At 36.4% G+C, this 17,702-nt stretch overlaps 1 protein-coding gene across 2 annotated transcripts in view; it reads left to right on the top strand.

The window, feature by feature from the left end:
• The window catches only part of THSD7B (thrombospondin type 1 domain containing 7B), a 1,192,820-nt gene that overhangs the window by 661,048 nt on the left and 514,070 nt on the right, over positions 1–17,702 (top strand). For both annotated transcript variants that reach the window (XM_072613204.1, XM_072613205.1), the window contains 2 exons: positions 901–1,033; positions 5,391–5,494. In XM_072613204.1, coding sequence (XP_072469305.1) covers positions 901–1,033; positions 5,391–5,494 — 237 coding nt within the window. The remainder of the gene's footprint in view (positions 1–900; positions 1,034–5,390; positions 5,495–17,702) is intronic.

The raw sequence follows: 17,702 nt of genomic DNA, 5'->3' as shown, positions 1-17,702 counted from the left end.
TCTTATATAACTTGATCCTCAAAACAACCCTGGCAGGTGTATGATATTATTATTCCCATTTTACGGAAGAGAAAACTGAAGAAACAGAAGTTAAGTGACTTGTCCAGGGCCACACAGCTATTGAATGTCTGAAGCTGAATTTGGACTGAGGTCTTCTTGATTCCAGGCTTGGTACTGTGCCTGCTGCATCACCTAACTCTTCTCATGTGGACAGAGAGCTTATCTTGCCCAAATGGAAACTTATTATTAGTGACTTACAAAAAAAAACTATGACCTTTCATAGTTTCACAGATCTTTCTTTTAAGAGAAAACCATAAAAGACAATGCCTAGATTCAAAAGAATAAGTGTCTCAGGACTGGGACAAATAGTGACATTTTTTAGTTGTGTATATATGTCTGGGGCCTTTTAATATTTTCCTTGAAGGCTAAAGGAACTTTTCAGTTCATTGGATCATAGATTTAGAACTGGAAAGGACCTTAAAAATAATACAACATGACCCTCTCATTTAATAGATTAGAAAATGAGAGTTTACCTGACTTGTCCAATCTCACACAGGTGAGATTGGACACAGACAAAATCTAGTCCAATTTCGTTCCTTCTACTCCAAATCCAACATTTTTTTTCCCACTATAGCACACAGAATTCTAGATTAATCGCTCTATGCTAGAAGTTCATATTTTTACATGTAAACATATACTAATGAGTTCTTTTAAAAGATTAGAAGAAATAGCAAATTCTTAGCAGAGGCTGATTGTGAAAATCAGTACCTTGTTTCTGTATTCTGTTATTATCATTTTCCAAGTTTCCTTTCCAACTTCAGTTTTCCCAATGTATTTCAAATGCACTCTAAACTTGGACTATAGGGGTAGATGGCTAATGTGTTGTTGTTTTCGTTTCAGAAAATGGCACATTAATAAAACAGTCCCGATATAGGATTGTCATTCAAGAGGCTTCGAATGGAGGACAAGAATGTCCAGATACCTTGTTTGAAGAAAGGGAATGTGAAGATGTTATATATTGTCCTGTATACAGGTAATTAATCATTTTATGGTTTCATTGTGTAATAGCTCAGTAAACAATTTCAGTGCACATTCCAGGTTGTTTTCTTCCATTTATTTAAAGCTGTATGTTCCTTTAAGTTCAAGAAAAAGGAGGGAGAACAATCAATTTTATGTCCCCAGCTCTCTACTAGTCTGTCTTCTTGTTTGGACTATCCTTGAAGGGGATGATTTTAACAAACATTAATTTATGCTTTTGCTTTTCTGGGTCTTGCTGATGAAAGACTTTCCCCCCCTTTGTCCAAACCATCAGAGCCATACACAGCTATTGTAGTTCAACTGTTATGCCTCTGCAACTCCATCTCCATCCCTAAGTACTTCAGTCATACACTATAGGTCTAAAGACAGGCCAAGAACTTTTGCTGCATGCTAGCATAAAAACTTTATTCTAAGAGGTCCTTAGAACAATGGGATCGGAAACCAGAAAAAGAAGACTCATGAATTTTTAGCATTCTTCTCCCAAATGTTCATTTTTGTCTATAGAAAATAACACAGAGGCAATTTTAGTGTGAATTAATTTTGTGCACAAAAGAGATAAAATGGGAAAATGTTAAGACACTGACAATATTTAGAGGACTTCAATGGATAAAAAACAAAAGGATGCCGAAGGAAATTTTTTAAAATCCTGAAACTACACGTCTATTGACTTGGAACATTTTTGGTTGTCATTAATAATAATAATAGAGTAGGCATATACACGTACACATATTTATTCAGATACATAAAATGCAAAAATATCCACCTTTCACACTGTAGTTTAGGGAGCACATTGTAATATTAACTAGTGTCATCTGGTCTTAAAATAGTAAAAGCCCATTTTGCTTTGTTAGTCATCAGTGCTCTGCAATTACTGTTTAATGCTATGTCTGGGGTAGAGACAATTCCTTTTAGATCTTCCTGATTTAAGGAGTGAAAGAAAACTACAGCCATAAAGACTTTGTGGTTCACAGCACAGTTTAAAGTACCTTAACAAAATTATCTCTTGTCTTTCAAAATGCATTCTACATTTCCCTTATTCCAGTTGTTGACTTCAAGAGATGACTTGTGCGAGGAAATATTATTTAGAAAAGAATAGCTGTTTCTTGGGGAAAAATAAAAGAGGACGGCTATTTGCAATTCAGACTATGATTAGATGTCATAGAACTACTCTAAATTATTAGAGATGTGGTCTTTATTTTTTCTGTATCTTTGTCTTGGTGCATGTATCAGTTCTATTTAAAGGAGTCAGACTGATAACTGATTATGGAAGGAAATGAGGATACACTGGAACAAAATGTACAGTCCTGTCAGTTTCTCCAAGACTTGAGGGTCAGGGCTGGGCTTATCAGAATTCACCAAGTTTATGATAACCAAGAGGCAGTCAGGGTATCTCCTCGTAGATTTTGCCCTAAAAGTGTGTAAGAGAGCTTAGCTTCAGGTGTCTTTTGTTCAGGCAGTCAGCAAGCATTTGTTAACCATGTATCAGACATTGTGCTAAACTCTGGGGACAAAAAGAAAGCCAAAATCATAGTCTCTGCTCTTAGGGATCCCATGTTCAAATGGTAGATAAGTAGTTCAGAATTCGACAGTTTTTTCTTTAGGTTTTAACATCCACTGGAACCACGATATGTGTCCTAGTTCAGTATCTGCAGAATAAGCTAATGTGACATAGTTTGGTAAATGGTTGAAAATATTTATTACATGGGGAGAAATGAGGGCCTCAGTTTCCAGACACAAGTGGACGAAGTATTTTCCAAGATACTCTCTGCTCTAAATCCTATGTTCCTATGAGGTGCTTCTCCCAGTTCTTGACTCTATTAAAGCTTTGTTTTCATGGGGTTGTCAGACTGAATTAGAACTGTGCTTCATTATGGCCCGGTCTGCCTCTCCTAAAAATGATAAATGTTCCAACATTTTCAATCTAGAAGTAAATATGAATAGCATCTAGAAGTATAATGTAACGGGGTGGGGGAAAGTGTGTGTGTTCCACAAGGAAAACTAGCAGTCAGGAAAGAGACGTATAGGAACAAGACTTTTTTTTCATTAGTGAAGTGAACTTCCAGTGAGAAAACTTCTTCTACCAATGGAGATTAATACTTTCCATAAACCTTAAAAATTCCTGGGAAAATCTCCAGTTCAAAAATTCATTAGGCATGCGAACTTGGACAAACCATTTAAATTCCTTATCTGTTAAATGAAAGAATTAGACCAGGTGACTTCTAATGGGCTCTTCTAACCTTGATATTCTGTCATTTTAAACCAAAATATCCAATTGATATTCAGTTTTAGGCTTCTAATAGATGGGGGGAAATAACCCGATAGAATACACTGGTTTTGCTTAGATCTAACTTAGAATCAGTACAGCTAAAATAATTGGAAAATTTTCTGACCTACTCTAAAAAACAAACAAAAAAGGACTGAAATTTATATCTCATCTTCTTTAAGACTGGTAACTGATGCCTCCTGAAGTGATACTGATAGAATCTGTGTATGCACTGAGTGTACTTGTAGGTGTGTTTTGAATACTAATCAATTCAGGTCTAGTTTGTTAAATGTTCCTTGTTATTTTCTAATATCCCATCAATTTTTCAACTCACCATAATACTGCTGCTGATGTTTTTGCTTAATAGTCTTCCTGAGATTTATAGTAGGAAGTCGAATATCATCAGAGCTGAGAAGCAGCGTAATCTAGTGCATTTAGGATGAACTTTGGGATCAGATTCTGGTTCAGATTCTGCCTCTGAGAAAGACTGATCTTGTGACTTTACACCAATCTTGTGACTTTACACCAATTGCTTAAGCTACTACTTGACACGAAGTTCTTCACTGAGACTCACCTCCCCAAACTGAAAAAATCTCAAATGCCCCTTTAAAAAATCATCAGAACCACTAGCACACGCATGAGATGCATAAATTCAACAACTGCATTATTCTGCCATAGGAGTCAGACTGATACCTGCACCTAAGGCAGAAGATTCTTCTAGATCATTGTGGCTAGGTAGATTTAAAAGCTTAAACTTACTGTCTGCCCTGAAGGTCACAAAAAGAGAGTTTTGTTGGACAAGAAAGAGAAGAAAATTTAAAGTGGGAAAGTTTCCTCAGGAAATACTTTACCTATGAAATACAGATCTTGGCATTCTTTTCAAACAGAGCTTAACTTCATTCTGTGCTATTTAAGAGTACAAGGGAGAGATTTTCATTGAAATGATTGTCTTTTCAATCTTGTTTAGGTTTCTGAATTGCACTGAATGCCTACGAGAGGGCCCTACAATCTCAAAAAAGTCAGGGTTACCCTTTAAAAATTAAGTATAGCATAATCTTGGACACAAAGTCTACTTGAGATGAAACATTTATGCCCTGGATGGCCAAGGGAGTAACAGGGCATTTGTTAGTGTGAAGGTCACTAAAGACCTAGTTTTCTGGCAGTGGTCATTTTTTTTTCTAAAGCCCTTCATTGCTCAATTTTTAGCATGGCACAAGGTCTACGTGAAAATGGAATGATTGCTTTTAGAATGGATATGAGGCACAGACCATATTGATGGGTCACATGAAACTAATGCCGCAAGCTATTTTAAATCTTTTTTTTTAACAGCTTATTAAAACAGTATTTATTTGTTTTCCCTCTATCAAATCCTGAGCCCATGGCTCTCCCCAGGTAAAATGGAGGGGGAGGTATTCACAGGCCAGAAGAGACTTGGAAGGATCAGAAGGGCAACAAGGAACATTCAGAAACATTGGGGGATAGAAATGGCTACGTCACATGGCAAAAAGTATGAGGAAGGCCACTGTCAGTCAAAAGAGTCCCATGGCCTCAGACAGGGCAAAGCCCAGGATGGGGTAGGAAAAGAGCTATTGCTTCAAGGAAGGATATCTAGCATAACCAATGATGAGACTTCCAAACACAGTCCCAATACCAGCTCCAGAGCCAGCCACCCTACAGTGGCAGCCCCAGCCCCAATGAACTTGGTTGCTCTGTCAATGTCCGTTGAGATGGGGCTAACTTGAAATCTACATCTAGAGACAAGTGTGACCAAGGGACCCAATGCTGCCAAAGTGCTGAGGTTATTTATGGCCATTTTAGCACCACTGCAGATAATGGTCTCCTCAGCAGCTGAGAGATGCTTCTCACAAGGGCAAGGGTAAAGATGAACTTGGCAGAGGTGTATATTTTCAAGCGGTGAGAGGCAAAAGCTGAAGAGCTGCCAGCACAGCAGAGTAGAGAGAAGGGGCAAGTCTGTTGTCTTGTGTCCATTTTATTGTAATTCTAAATTGTCCTTCCAGGTTTGATACTTGTCTACTTCAGTCTCCACATTTGAATAATTGGTGGAAATCTGTCATCTTTATAATCACAGGTGGAAGCCTCATAAATGGAATTCATGTATTCTAGTGCCCGACTCTGTCAGGCAGGGAATGACGGTCATCAGTGAAGCCTGTGGAAAGGGTTTACAAACAAGAGGTAAGCTGACTTTTAATCAACATTTATACCGGAAAGTGAATTGAAAATAATACCTTTCTGAATATTCTTTATTGATTTTTTTTTCAAATATGTGACTAATGATACAATAATATTTGGTTGTTTCTTACAAGTTTGTATAAGTTTACTTTGAATTACAGCTAAAGTTTGAAGCTGGCTAATGTTTAAATTAAATAGTACTGGTATAGCCAGAAGTGGGTAGGTAAGGATTAAAAACAAAAGATCTTTTCATAAGCTTAAAATATCCAAATAGCAACTTAACACACTGGGTATTAACCAATGAATTCCAGTCATTGGATAGTAGATAGAGTGCTGGGCATAGAATTAGGAAAACTCATCTTCCTGAGTTCACATCTGGCCTCAGACACTTCCTAGCTATGTGATCCTAGGCAAGTCACTTAATCCTGTTTGCCTCAGTTTCCTCTTCTGTAAAATGAGCTGGAGAAGGAAATGGCAAACCATACAATTATCTGCAGAATGCTGTCCTATGTTCTGGGAGAAATATAAAAAGACAGTGTAATGATAGTCACAAATAAGTGAACTGGAATCCTTCTTTCCTAGAGCTGCTAAATTGACCTTTCTAAAGTACAAATCTGATGACAGAATGAAACTTCACTCATTCCAGGATAATATATGAACTCCTCTATTTGGCATCTAAAACACCTCATAGTTTGACTCCAACTTATTTTTCCAGACCAGTTGCATATTCTTTCTAATCATACCCTCTGTATTCCAGCCCATCTGACCTTTTTGGTGTTCATTGTACTTGATACCCCATCTGTAACTTTACACAGGGTGCCCTCCCTCCCCCACCATGCCTGGTCTTCTCTACCTCCTCATTTCCCTCTCTCAGAATCCCTAGCTTCCTTTATGGCGCACCTTAAGTGCTGTTCCTTACAAGAGAAGTCTTTCCTGATTTCACAAAGTTGTTAATATTCTTTCCATTTCCTGTCCCTTCACCAATTAATTTTTTTCATTTTGTATATATTTATTTGTGTACATACTGACCCCTGCTAAGGAGAAGGTAAACTTCTTGAGAGAAGAGACTAATTTTTGTCTTTGTATAACCTAACTAGTCCTTAATAATAACTGTGATAAACTAAGAGTGCTTACTAAATTCTGCTTGAGTGAATGTTGAACTAATAAAGGGATTTTGAGATCTAAGACTACAGTTATCACTGTTTGTCTGTTAATATAGATATCATGAATAATGTTCAGCTAATAATTATTAACTTTTCTCGGCCTATAATCATATAAAAATAATCTTGGAATAGTGAATAACTTTGTCTTCAATTCTAAAACCATTCAGGAAATGACATTTAAACATTTTAAATTTCCATTGAAAACATATAAAAAGAACATAGCCTGGAGAGTTTTTACTGGAGAATCATCAAATTGATCAATTTCTCTTTAGCCAATTTCTCTAGCTTATGATCTAAGGACTCATATGAAATATGAAATTTTTACAAGAAATGTTTGGTTTTTGAAAGCTAACTACATAACTACTGAAGGGTTATATTACATATAAGCTGTGAAGAGTTATTAGCACCACACTGGATTCATAACTACTTTTACCCTTAAGGAAAAGAAAATAGAGAACTAAATGCATCTTCACTGATAGTGGTTGAAAACCAAGTTGTTAAAACACTTACTGAAGGAAATCTGATCTCGCTGGCGGGCCAACATAAATACAAAGCAAAGCAGTAATACAAAGTACTAAATAAAGGCATATTTTTTTTCCTAATGACAAATATCATTGTGCAAAATGAGAGGTTGCTTCCAGCAGCTTCTAATTTCCTGCCCAGTTCTAAATCCATAATTTGATGATAATGCTATACCTCAAATTCAGAAAAATAGCCTTTAAAATCTGTTACCCTCCCTGGTTAGGGAAAGAGACAAAAGGGGTCTTTTGGGGGAAATGCTTATGGTTTTCATGTACTGCAAATCAAAATGTGCACCTAATCTGGCAATGTGCTAGAACAGTGAATTCCTTGAGTGTTTTCAACTTAGTGTCCAAACAAAATGATATTCTGCTTGAGAATTCTAATATAGGTTATGGAAGGACTAATCAACCAGCCATCCATTTGTGCTCTTTCTGTCTTATCAAATACTTTCACTCTTGAAGACATAAAGAGAGCTCTTTGGGACATAAGAGCTCTCATTTGCTTTTATTCTTTTTTCTTGGTTTGTTTTTGCTAGATTTCACTGGAAGTTATTTCTAGATATAACTGAGAATCGTATCTTTAATCCCCCAAAATTTCTTCTTCTTACTACATTGATATTCTAGCTAAATACTTCTACTATGAAATAAAGTAGCAGTTATATGTACTTAGTGCATACTACCTATTTAGCATTCTAGAAATATTGTGAATAGAAATAAACATAAGTAACTTGATAAGTTTTGAGTTTTCTTTATTAAAGCAGTGTAGAGCTGGAAAAAAATGAGATAATAAGGTGTCCCAAAGGACAGTAATTGAATAACAGCAACAGAAGCAGTAATACTATCATTTATATAGTATTTTGCAGATGAAGAAACTGAGGCAGAGAAAGGTTAAGTGACTTATTCAAGATCACACATTTTGTATCGGAGGCAAGAATCAAGCTTAAATCTTCTTGAATTCAAGTCTGATGCTTTATCCAGTTACCTAGCCTTCACTAGAACAAGGCTACTAATTTTTTTAAGGAATCCTAATATAAAAATATATGATTACAAGAATAGAAATGACAAGAAAACTATAGAGATGTTGAATATTGTATAATTGAAATGACCATTCTTGATACACTAGAAGAAATCAGGAAATCCACTGTCCTCCTTTCCTTGGAGAGGCAGAGCATTATGACTGGAAGAAACTGCATTCAATGTAAGACAGTTGTTCATATAATTTTACATAATTTTTCATATTATAAGGAAAGGCTCATATAGTATAGAAGAAATGAGAAGGTTAATGAGAGAATATATCTAAAAAGGAATGCTATATTAAAACAAAAAGTATCAATTACACTGTGATAAATGTAGAAAACAAAACCCATTATGTGAAATTGTAAATTCACTCAAAATCTCTGCCGCTGTACAATTGTTCCTTCACAAATTGAATCACAGAAGGATGTCATTAAATAGTGGGCTCTCCTAATGCATTAAAATGATATGCTTTTTGAAAGTTGATTAACATAATTTTCTAGCATAAAACTCAGCATGCTTTTATATGAAAATAAAAGGAACCTCACTTCTTTTTCAAGAATTGGGGGGGCCTTCTAAGAGGGAACGGTAGGTACATATGCTCAGACGTAACAACCACATCACGTGGCTTTGTTTGCTTATTTATCTCTGATATAAGAAATGTTCCTTAGGAGGGAGGCTTATTGGGAAATGATGATAGTATAAAGGGTATCAATAAACAATAAATAAATTTGTGATGTCAAAATGATGAAAAAAGAGGAGATATCCAATTTATTTCTATGTCATGCGTTCAAAGAAAAGATATGCACATTGTTGATCTCTATTTATCATAGTGTTTGAGTAAAAATTTCCTGCTGCTGGATTATTTGCCTACAGAGGTAAGTCTCTGACAAGCAACCAGCAAAAAAAAAAAAAATAAGTTAGAAAAACCACATTAACATAATAGAATCAAGCATATGTAACTTAAATAAATGAAAATAAAGATAAAAGTGCTAATACAACTACATATTACTACTATACTTATATTCAGATAAAGAAACCCATCTATAGTAACACTTTTGTAAGTATTCCCTCCAAAGTTTCATACTGAAACTCATTCATTCCTACATTTTATCTAGTAAAAAGAGCTAAAGACTAAACAAAACCAAAATAACTTCTCAGCAAAATTTATTATCTGTCAGCAGAGAGAGGATGAAAACAACAACACATCAATGTGCTTTAGCTTTTATCCAGGTCAGAGATCTCTCAAAATATTTCTAAGGTTGAATCACCTTTTATACCTTTTATTCCTTAAATCCTTCACACTGATAGTGAGGTCCTTAGAACATCAGTTCTGAGTCTGTGCCATTTCCAGTGAGGTGTGGGGTCTGACCAGAAGCATCTCTGCTTCTTTTCTCGGAATTCTGAGTATTTTAAGAGGTATAGAAGCCTTGTTCCCTAATAAAAATTCCTGTTTTGAATGGGGTGAACTAATAGACCTCAACCAATGGAATGTAATCAAGGTTTAAGTCAGTTTCACCTTCTGTTCCTGCTATCCCATCTACATACTCCAGTGACCCAAAGGAGCATGGCTAATTAGTTATCTAACATCTGTTTGATTAGTTACAAAGTTACTAGCTGGTTGCTTGAGCATTTTTGTTTTCATTGTTGCTTTAGCTGCCCACAGTCTGCATCCTGCTTATCAGAATAAGTATTGTGTTCCAGGGGTCCCTAAAATGCCTCCTGTTTTCTTTAACATCTCACAATACTCAAAGAGTCTTGATATGGAGAGATGTCTTAGTTAAATGTTTTCATGCTCAAGAATTTGAGTAGGAGAAAAGTTATCTGACTATCTGTTGTTTAGTTGAAGTTGTTTTCAAAAGATTTCAGATGCTGGAAGAAAAATGGGGCTTAGAGTTAAAAGACAGTTTCAAAATCCTACTTTTAGGTTAGCAAGCTGTGTGACTATAGGTACCTTTCTGTATCAAAGTTTCCTCATTTGTACAATGGAAATAATATTTATAATATCTACTTCCTAGAGTTGTTGGGAGGAAAGCACTTTTTAAAACTTTAAGTGAAGTGTCAGTCTTTCTTGTTGTTGTATGACTGTATTGCCAAAGCAATAGTAATAGCACTGGTGGTGACTATGAATGAATATGCTGGCATAGTTCTCAATTGCAAAGTATAACAGACTCTCCATATAGAAGGAAGAAATCATTTATTCAGACACCTGAAAGCCAAATCTAAAAACCAGAAAGCCAAATCCATCATAGTAGCCAAGAAGTCAATGCACAGTAGCACCGTAGGGGACAAAGCCATTCCCAAGCCTGACCCTTCCCACCACCTCCAGCACCCCCAGGACCTTCCCACACATAAACACTCCATGAGCCTGTTTGCTTTCCTGTGTCTTCTCTCTCCCTCCACCCCAACTGCTCTCAATAACTTCCTCTCAGTTCTGCTCTACTCTTCTTATTCTATCCATTCAGTAAGCTCCTCCCACTATGTGACTAGGCTTCCATGTGATTTAAGCAAGTCACATGAGCCTATTAATGAATGGGAAAGATCTTCCCATTTAAATTACCATTACAGTGACCAGGAAATCATTTCTGGTATCACTATGTAAATAACACAACTAATATAAATTTTCAGAGTTGAAAGATTCATTTTGTACCTGAAAGTGAAGGTGAACGTGTAAGGATTTATTTCCTCTGAAGAAAAACATATTTAGATTGTAAAGACACCTTGATTATAAGTTATCTAGGTTGTAGAAAACATTGTGTTTTGGTAGAGGTGAATGGTGAAGGAAAACTTTATGTTTCATTCACTTTCTAGTTACAAGGTAGGATCATTCTTGAAACTGTGGTGATTAAAAAGGTTCAGAAGACATAGTTTATGGGTAATTTAATCATTTTATTAAGAAGTCCAGGGTGTTGTTAATAAAAGGATGATGATTTGGCTCTCTCAGAACAAAGACAATTATACTGGAGGGCTCAGAGCATGTTCTTTTGGAAGAGTGGTGTCAATCAACTCTGACGGGTTAACTCAATAGGAGGTAAGCTGTATTAAAATGAGGGACTGAGAGTGACATCCTGTCACCCTTGGACAGAGAAACTATCCCTGCACTCAGACCACTCCCAGTCTTCGATGTGTCTTTACCCAAGAGTGATTGAATGTAATCCACTTGAGATTAGAGATTGCTTACAGGGTTGGTTGAGTTGGGTTAGATAGAGGAGAAGTTTAGCTAGATCTTCAGACACTGAAGTCTTGAAAATAGAAAAGAAAGGGGGAACTCTGAAACCATTAGTTATTAATAGTCATTTCTCTCAAAACTTCAAGTACAAAATACACATGCTTTAAGCTGATGCCAAAATTTAAAAGGAATCATTAAGGTGGAGGGGGACACGGAGAATGGAGTCAAGATGGCAGTTAGAAGCAGAGATTTGCTAGAAGTCTCACCACAAGCCCAGTCACAAACCTACAAAACATGACTCTAAGCAAATTCTGGAGCTGCAGCACCCACAGAATGAGGGAGTGAAGCAAATCTCCAGCCCAGGACAGCTTGCAAGATCAACAGGAGACAACTATCACACTGCACTGGGAGCAGAATGCAGTCCAGCGTGGACTGTGCCAGTACAGACAAGACCTGAGCAGACCTGGGGGAGGGACTGAATGTTTGCCACCTGTGGCAGTTTCAGACTTCACAAACCCAAAATGCCAAGGACAAAGTGAGTCAGTGGAAAACAAACTGTTGGACCTGTATGAGAGAGTAGAGTGATCCAGCCCCAGCCCTGGGGCAGCAGAGGAGATGGAGGAGCCCAAGGGAGCCACAGCAGGGGAAGCAGCAACTGTTTCTGGAACTCTAGGCCCATAGATTGTGGGGGGATCAAGCAGCTGACCATACTCCCTCCCCACCCCCAGTGTAAGTGGAGAACTATCTTGACAAATAGCTCAAGGTAAGTAAAAGTCAAGTAAAAGACTGGGGAAATGGGTAAAAAGCAGAAAAAGAATCAGACTATAGAATCTTGCTTTAGTGACAAGGAAGATCAAAATATACAAACAGAAGAAGACAACAAAGTCAAAGCTCCTACATCCAAAGACTCCAAGAAAAATAAGAATTGGTCTCAGGCCATGGAAGAGCTCAAAAAGGATTTTGAAAATCAAGTAAGAGAAGTAGAGCAAAAGTTGGGAAGAGAAATGAGAGTGATGCAAGAAAATCATGAAAAATGAGTCAACTGCTTGATAAAGGGGACTCAAAAAATCCTGAAGAAAATAGCATCTTAAAAAATACATGAACACAGGTGGCAAAAGAGAACCAAAAAGCCAACAAGGAGAAGAATGCCTTAAAGAGCACAATTATCCAGATGGAAAAGGAGCTCCAAAAGCTCACTGAAGAAAATAATTCCTTAAAGATTAGAATGGAATAGATAGAAGAGAATGACTTTATGAAAAATCAAGAAATTATACAACAAAAAGAAAGGAATTAAAAAGTAGCAGACAATATGAAATATCTCATTGGAAAAACAATTAACCTGGAAAATAGATCCAGGAGAGACAATTTAAAAATTATTACACTGCCTGAAAGCCATGATAATAAAAAAGCCTAGACATTGCCTTTCAAGACATTATCAAGGAAAATTGCCCTGATATTCCAGAACCAGAAGTTCAAATAGATATTGAAAAAATCCACCAATTGCTATCTGAAAGAAATCCCAAAAAGAAAACTTCCAGGAATATTGTGGTCAAATTCCAGGTCAAGGAGAAAATATTGCAAGCAGCCAGAAAGAAACACTTTAGTATTGTTTAAACACAATCAAGATATCACAAGATCTCGCAGCTTCTACATTAAGGTATCAGAGGACTGAGAATATGATATTCCAGAGGTCAAAGGAGTTAGGATTAAAACAAAGAATCACCTACCCAGCAAAACCGAGTATAATACTTCAGGGGAAAAAAATAGTCATTCAGTGAAATAAAGGATTTTCAAGCATTCTTGATGAAAAAAACAGAGTTGAATAGAAAATTTGACTTTCAAACACCAGAATCAAGAGAAGCATGAAAAAATAAACAGGAAGGAGAAATCATAATGGACTTACTAAAGTTGAACTGTTTACATTCCTACGTGGAAAGATAATATTTGTAACTTTTGAGACTTTTCTCAGTATTAGGATAGTTGGAGGGATTATATACAAATAGACAGACAGCTTAGGGTGAGTTGAATAAGAAGGGATGATATCTAAAAAAAATAAGTAAATTTAAAAGGTGAGAGGAATATATTGGGAGAAGGAGAAAGAGAGAAATAGAATGGGTAAACTCTCTCCCATATAAAAGATGCAAGAAAAAGCTTATTCAATGGAAGAGAAGAGGGGGAAGATGAGGGAAAGAGTGAACCTTACTCTCACTGGATTTGGCTTAAGGAGGGAATAACATGCACACTCAATTTGGTATGAAACTCTATCTTACATTACAGAAAAGTAGGGGAGAAGGAGATAAATGAGGGTGGAGGAATGATAGAAGGAAGAAGAAACGAGAGGAGTGGGGTAATTAGAAGTAAATACTTTTGAGGAGGGTCAGGGTAAAAAGAATAGAATAAATGGGAGGCAAGATAGGATGGAGGGAAATATAGTTAGTCTTTCACATCCTGACTGTTATGGAAGTGTTTTGCCTGACTATACTATATTGAATTGAATGCCTTCTTAGTGGGGATAGGTGGGGAGGGAGAAAAGGAGAGAAGTTAGAACTCAAAGTTTTAAAAACAAATTTTAAAAATGTTTTTACAAGCAACTGGGAAATAAGACATACAGGCAATGAAGTACAGAAATATATCTTGCTCTATAAGAAAATAAAGGGAAAGGGGATGAAAGAAGGGAGAGATATGATAGAAGGGAGGGCAGATTGGGGCAGGGGGTAATTGAGATGCATGATCTCTTAGGGCAGGCAAAGGGGAGAGATGGGGAAAGATTTGGAACTCAAAATCTTGTGGAAATGAATATTGGAAACTAAAAATAAATTAATTAATTTAAAAAAAGAAATCATTAAAGGGATCGAACATGCAAGAAACCTCAGGTATTATTTTCTAATAATACTGTAATAATTATAATAGATTCAGATTAAGTCCCATTATGTCATTATCTTAAGTATATTTTATAAATTGGTGAGCAAAGATAATCCATAATGTATTAAAGCATCTCAGAGGTAGCTAGGTGGTACAGTGGATGGAGTGCCAGGCCTGGAGTCAGGAAGACTCATCTTTGTGAGTTCAAATCTGGCCTCAGACACTTACTAGATGGACAAGTCACTTAACCCTGTTTATTTCAAATTCCTCATCTGTAAAATGAACTAGAGAAGGAAAAAGCAAACCATTCTAGTATCTTTGCCAAGAAAATCTCGAAAGGGCCAGAGAGAGTCAGACATGACTGAAATAACTAAATAACAGCAACATTAAGGTACTGTGGAGTATAATATTTATTTACTTAATTTCCACCCTTCTTCTTTCTTCCAATTATATATCATTGCTAAATTGGGGACTGAGTAGAAATGATGTGAAAGGGAACTTGAGTGCAAGTGATGTGGTGATGTCTCTTAAATAACCTCAACAACTACTGAAAGTAGAAGCAAAATTTCTTTCTATCAGGCAACATGACTCTCAGAACCAGCAGGGTGCTGAGATAATTTGAATTTCAAAGTGCATTGATAAAGATTTATATGTAATAGGATTATACTTCTGCTGCCCAGAGCCAAGGTACTGTCACCTTAAATTGTTTTGAATCCTTTGACATCTCCATTTAGGCAGTGGCAATGTGAACGGAGGGAAAAAGTTGAATTTCAGAGACATTTCAAAAAAAGAATTGAAGAAAATTGGTGGCCTATACAGAAAAAAGTAGTGGAATAAATTAAAAATGATGTAAATTTGTGCCATAGTTACTAGGTAAATGTAGGATTCCATTGATAGAGATTGGAACATCAAGAAGGGAAGGCAATTTGGAGGACTGGTAAGGGAAAGGGAGAACGAATTCAGTTTCTGACAAGTTGAGTTTGACAGTAAGTGATCTAAAAAGAAACCCCCAATAGGCAATTGAAATAGAAAACTACAGCTATAGATCTGGGAATAATCCATATTGTGGTTGTATTCAATCCATGAAAAAGAATGCGGTCTTAGTGAAAAGAGGGTTATAAGAGAAGAATCAAAGAATTTAAACTGAGTCATAACACTGCAAAAGGAAGAAAAAAACCTATTTGGGTAGATCAATAGTGTTATATTCTCCAGAAATGTATGAAAAATGAAGATGAAGATGGCCATTGGATTTGGCAAATAGGAAGTAATTTTTTTTTTAAATGCAATTCCCAGTAGAATGACAGGCACTAAAATCAGAGTTCAGACTATCAGTTGAAATAAGGAAATACTGTAACTTCTTGTAAAATGTGTATAGACTTTTTTTATTTGATAATTAAATAAAATATTTCTATAGGATGGAAGGTAGAAGAAAAAGTTCAGCAAGTTCAAATTAAACCACACCAGTTCTCTAGTGAATAAATAAAAATTTGTATCCTGTAAAACTTTGGAAGTCTATCCACGGGTTTCTGTGGGAGTAGAAGAGTTCTGATCCTCTTTAAATGCCTTTATTAGTATGGGAAGTAGGAATTCCTTTCATTTTCCATGAAGAGTGTTACTGCATATTGTGAAGCCAGAAGGGGAGAGTCAGCCTCATTATTTCTTTGTTTAACTCATCCACTTGAGGAAATTCATTCATTTCCTATCTTCAACACTACCGGGAACATTTCTGTGATAGATAACTATTTCTTGCTACTTGTATTTGTTTTTAATGATTGCTAATTGGCTAATCCTATGTTTAGCTGCAAATTAATTACAAATTTATTTTAAGCTGAAGGATTGCTAAATCTTTCTTAAATAGAAGCATTTGTTTCAACATGTGTACGCAGGATGCTTTGTAATTTATAATTCAATGTGTAAGGGTGACATGACAGTTGCAAAAACACAAACTCATAATTAAATTCAGAAATGCTTCTTTATGCTAGGAATTTGACTAGTATGCATGAGGTGCTATCTTATCAGTGGCTTTCTTTGAAATGCTGTTTTTAAGTGATATGAATAGTATAATTATACTTCATATGATGACCTATTTATATTGCGTTTACCACTTAGAGTCTACTAAGTTTATTTTTCCTCCTATTATTTTAATAGTCTAGGCAAATTCAATCTAAGTACAATCATGAGGTGGCTAATGTGATTTTTGCTTTTCTAATATTATTGAAGTAAACTACTTCTTTCTGCTTTTCTTTCCTGCTTCCTTCCAACTGCCAATCATCTTTTATATTTCTGTATATTTCATTATACTGGCTACACTTCTGCATAAAGACTTGAAGATCCTTTGCACTTTATATACTTCACTTCAACAATCACAGTATGCCAATCATCTGTAATTGTTTTTGTCTGCCTCTTCCTCACTCTTAAAACTTTAGTGGTTTTTGTGTGGACTTTCGTTCTCTATACATTGATCATATTCTTTTTCCTATGATCTATTACTTTTTCATTTCAAGTTGTTACTCCTTACACTGAGAATTTCTTATCTTCTCCTGGCAACCACTGTAGCCCCAGAGTGTCTTCTACATTTACCAAATGTCCTTCTTACATTTTTTTTTTGAGGGGGAGTCAGGTTAGCCTCTTTGAGGAAGACAATTAAACCTTTCCATCATAAAGAACTGCTCCAAAACTAGAGCCATAACTATCCCATGGTGAATAATGCTTAGATCAAGGCACTGTTATTAGCAGTGATAGGTAAGAGAACACAGTTCCTTTCCAGAATGATGTACTTATGCTCCTCCAGCAATTAACTAGACTCCACCATGCCCATGAGCTCATTGCCATGATGTCACTCTCCTGTCTTTCCTATCCTTCTATCCTTCCCATTCAATCCCCATGGCCAAAAGTGCCAGCATCTTTGGGAGACCCATAGTTATACTGTTCTCTATATTGCCACTATATCATCCTCATGCCTACTGCCAAGAGCATCTGTCCAAAGGAAATTTATGGTTCTATTGACCACAGGGGAGTTTTGTTGTGGCTGTTTAGTTGTTTTAGTTGTGTCTGCCTCTTCATGACTCCATTTAGGATTTTCTTGGCAAAGATACCATAGTGGTTTGCCATTTCCTTCTCCAGCTCATATCCTTGATGAGGAAATAAGGCAAAAGGATTAAGTGACTTGGCCAGAGTCACACAGCTGGTAAGTATCTGAGGCCTGATTTGAATGCAGGAAGATGAGTCTTCCTGACTTAGTCCTAACACTGTCCACTCAGCCACCTAGGTGTCTGTAATAGCAAGGAGCATGACATACATAGGAGGGGCTGCTGTACAGGTTCTTAGATCTGCTTTTCTAAAAGCAAAGCAACTTTGGAGGGGGGGGGGATAACAACACAAAAGGCTTCCAACTGTCTGACCATTACATACATAGTTACCAGAGTGAGAAGCCACAACATCTGGGTTTTCAGAGCTGGGGGGCTCCTTCATGGCTATCCAGA

This window comes from Notamacropus eugenii, chromosome 5 (genome assembly GCF_028372415.1).
Source record: "Notamacropus eugenii isolate mMacEug1 chromosome 5, mMacEug1.pri_v2, whole genome shotgun sequence".
Lineage (NCBI taxonomy): Eukaryota > Metazoa > Chordata > Mammalia > Diprotodontia > Macropodidae > Notamacropus > Notamacropus eugenii.
This window is presented reverse-complemented; position numbering and strand designations above follow the sequence as displayed.